Below are 3,943 nucleotides of genomic sequence, written 5' to 3' on the forward strand. Positions count from 1 at the left end.
GTAGGTGGCGAGCGCCTGGAAGATGGGCAGCGGCTCCGGGCACGCAGCAGGCTCCTCCGCAAAGAGCTGCCGGCTCTCGCCGTGTGGGACACCGGGCTTCCGAATCTCCGGAAAATTCAACTTCTCGGCGTTCTCCCACGGGTGGGAGTCGTGGGGTTTTGCTGACTGGAAGTTTTCCTCGAAACAACGGAGGGTCGACTCGCTCAGTGAGTCCTCTGCGGATTTAAAAGGCGCAAAGGGGAAAGACAAAGCGTCCGGACGCTCGCAGGCGGCTGAGAACGTGCAGGAGGGTCCCGCCAACGCCTCCGGAAGGCTCTGTGCTGTGGCAAGCGTCACGCGAGCGAGGCAGACGCTATTTCCTTGGGGTTTGGCACAAACCGGCACGCTTCTTATCCACTGAAAGCTGCTGCTCGCTGGGTTTGAAGACGTCTTCTGCCCTCGGAAGGCAGGGAAACAAGGCAGGGTGCTGCTGGGACAACACTGCGGCCCCACGGGCTCCGAGGGGAGCGGAGCTTCCGAAATAAAACATCTCTCGGTCAGATTGGTGACAATGCTCTCGCCCGGCGCGGTCACAGAGACATCGCTGGGATTTACGACGGCACAGACGTCAGGAGAGGCAGCGCTCTTCGGGCAAGAGAGGAGATCCTGCGAGAAACTGTCTCCCGCAGGCTCCGAAAGGCCGCTGCCGTTGGACGCGAGGCAAGAGGTCGGGTTTGCCGGGGAGGAATCTGTCAGAGCAGCGCCCGCAGGCTCTGCGGAGGGCACAGGAAGCTTCTGGTTTGCGAAACTGTCCACAACACACCTCAGAGGGTCTTTTGTGGGTGGGAAAGAGCCCGGCTCTGAGCACACAGTCCGTCTGTCCACCGATTGCCCGGGAAGAAGCGGGGATTCCTGCCCGGCACCTTCCCTCGGAGCCTCCTTCGTGCCGTGCTGCAGCTCGTAATGCCGGCGCAGCGAACGCGGGTCGCAGTAGCTCTTCTCGCAGTCTCGTTCCGGGCACGCAAAAGGTTTTATTTTCTGATGCGTCAACATGTGCCCGCTCCTGTGGTGATGGAGAGAAGAGAACAGTGTGTGTGAGCGTTTCCAAGCGAAAAAGGACTTCAGTTTGCACCCCAGCTACTTGCGCTCCTTTGGGTTACCCGGGTTCCACTCACGGCAGATGCTAAAGGCTGGTCACGATTCTTTTTTGGTTTAGAGTATAAAAACAGTAGTGAGACACAAAAAATTAGGCAGGCACCTCCCCAAAAACAACGGGGAGCTGACTATAACCGCAGCGTCACTTCATAAAGGCACATTTTGGGACAGAACAGGTTTGTTGGCAACCGCTGCGGTCTGACCCAAAGCAAAAGGGTGTTTTCCTTCGTCCCGGACTGCCACTGCCAAAAACCGGACCTACAATAATCTGCTGGAGCTTGGAGAGCTTTGTGGAATGATTAAGCAAGATTTGACAGCGTTAATTCATTATTAAGCAATATTTCCTAAAATGGCAGCTGCCAAAAATCAGAAGTCACCTCTCCAGCACACACCCAGAGTGATTTCTTCCAAGCCAGTTGATAGGAGAAAAAAGAAAAAAAAAAAAAAGCCTAGCTGCTGCTGGAGAGCTCAACGCTACAGATTTTCCTGCTGCGGGACAGAAACACAGACTTTTGGGACTTTTCCTGCACCAGCCTGCTCTGGAAAATTCAAAGTTAACGTGCACAAGCTTAGGGAAGTCGTTTTGTAACTTGACTTCACCTGAAAACAAAGATACCAAGCGCTGCGACTTCTGAAATTGAAATTAAAGCCTGGCAGAAGCCGATCGTATCGACACTCGGTAAATGAGGCCGCAGCGACTCGACGCGGTTTTACCGCCCGTTTTTTACCGCTCACGTACAGGTGGTCCTGCCGTTTGAAGGCCTTGCCGCAGAGGCCGCAGACGTGGTCCCGCTTCTCGCTGTGGGTCAGGCTGTGCTTGCTGAGCGCGCTGGCGCTGCCGAACACCTTCCCGCAGCGGCTGCAGCCCGGCAGCGAGGCCTGCGGAGAGCCCAGGGGACGCTTTCCTCGCCCCGCAGATCTGCCGCCTCCTCCTCCAGACTCCTCCGGTCGCGTCAGCGTGGGAAGTTCTGGCTCTGGAGGGGGAGAGAAAGCGATTCCGTGGGTTAGCTGTGCAAGAAGACGCTTCTCACTTTAATAAAAATGTTGCTTTTTATCATGTTTCCATTGGAGGGCTCTGGTCTGTGGGTTGTGAGACTGAATATCTCCACAAACACGAGCACTAGAGTCCCACAAACCTCCTCCACCCCTTCCAATTCGCAGCTGCGGAGCTACTTTATCACTGGGGTCTCCACAAACACCCAAAGCCAGGTCCCACCCTCACACAAGTTACATCCTTTGCCATCCTGGCCCTCATCGGAATGAATTTTACCATTTCCCCTCTTTCTTGGGAAAAGAGGGAGGGAACGAGACAACTCCGAACCGCTTTGTCCCAGTCTGAGCAGGTGATAGCCCAGGCGACTCCCGCGGGACTGGGCTTTGGGAGAGGATGCAGGGTTCCCCACCCACGAGTAAGGAAAGAGTCATCAGGAGCTGTTATTAATCGGTTAATCAGTAGAAACGCAGGCCCCGATCGTTAGCAGAAAGTCTCATTTTCTTACCAGAGCGCTGCTAGTTACGGCTTTTCATTTGTTTTGTTTTAAAGCCACCCAAAGAGGGCACACGCTTTTATATCCATTAATTAGCAATTAAGTTCTCCGTTCTCTCAACACGAGCATTTTACCGTAGGCAGACCTCGACAAAGCCCGTTCTGCTTAATCCATCTCACAGAGAACTGGAAACGCAAGAAGAATTAACCAGAATGTCTCTTCTCCGCTTCAGGGAAGAGCCGGTAATATGGATGTTTGCAACGTGTTTAGCAAATCTATCATTTTAATGCCTTCGCGTTTTCCATTTCCAGCTGGAGAACAGGCTGCAAGGACTCTTAGGGAAAAAAAAATAATATTCCTGCCTAGGGTATAATTTTATGAAAACAGGAGAGAAGTGAAATTCCTGTGAGAGAGAGGTGCTATAATTATTATCATCTTCTGCAGCCTCGTCAATTTGAACATCATTTCACACGAGAAACATTTCTGAAGTGCTTCAATTACAAGAATCTAAAAACATTTTAAAAAACCCCCACGAATCCACCCCTTTACCCCAAAATCTTTCCACATAACGGATCCACCACCTGTGTAAAGCTACTAAATAACTCCAGCTGCTTCGATCCGCAAGAAATCCTTCAAAATACCAGAGAAAGAGTCCAGCGTGCTCACCGTGCTGCGAGGGTCGTGCGTCGGGCTCCTCGAGGGGCTGAACGGCGTCGCAGTCCTTCGCCGGGTACAGAGAGAGCGCGTTTAAATCGTTCTCCAGAGCGTCGGCGCTGGCCGCATCCACGGCTGGAAGGCCGGGCACCCCCTCCAGGCCGCTCAGCCCCACGTACATCACGTCTTTTGTGTTTAAACACAAATCGTGGTTGAGAGCCTCGCCGCAGAGCAGCCCCTGGCTTTCAGAAAACCCAGGGAGGTGCATCTCCAAATGAACCGTGCTCTCCTCGCCGAAGGGGAACTGGTCCATGGCCGGTTAAACATGGGCTGGTTAACACCTAGAGCAAAACCCGAGGGTGTGAGGACAACGAGTCTCCTAAACAAAACATAAAAAGGAAAAACTAAATAAGGGCTGGGGGAGTGAGGGGAGTTTCCCTGAGGGAAATGCTGCTCCCGGCCTTGCAGGAGGCTTTGGGGCCACCCTAAGGCTGGGGTTGGGGCTGTAAAGGAGCTTTCTTGAGGGAAATGCTACTCTTGACCTTGCAGGAAGCATCTGAGGAGCAGGGTTGGTGGTGAGGAGAGCTCTCCCTGAGATAAATGCTTGCAGAAGGCCCTAGGGTTGGAGTGGGGTGAGTGAAGGGCCTTTCCCTGAGGAAAACGCTGCT

The 3,943-nt window shown here is 53.4% G+C and overlaps 1 protein-coding gene across 1 annotated transcript; it reads right to left on the bottom strand.

Moving 5' to 3' along the window:
• Positions 1-15: 15 nt before the first annotated feature.
• ZNF541 (zinc finger protein 541) lies at positions 16-3,588 on the bottom strand (the record flags this gene model as incomplete). Its single annotated transcript, XM_010077354.1, has 3 exons — positions 3,288-3,588; positions 1,874-2,108; positions 16-1,042 (listed from the first exon to the last, which is right to left on the bottom strand). Coding segments are annotated over exons 1-3 (1,563 nt in total), but the record flags the coding sequence as incomplete, so codon positions are not given.
• Positions 3,589-3,943: the final 355 nt, after the last annotated feature.

This window comes from Pterocles gutturalis, unplaced genomic scaffold (genome assembly GCF_000699245.1).
Source record: "Pterocles gutturalis isolate BGI_N339 unplaced genomic scaffold, ASM69924v1 scaffold39013, whole genome shotgun sequence".
NCBI lineage: Eukaryota > Metazoa > Chordata > Aves > Pterocliformes > Pteroclidae > Pterocles > Pterocles gutturalis.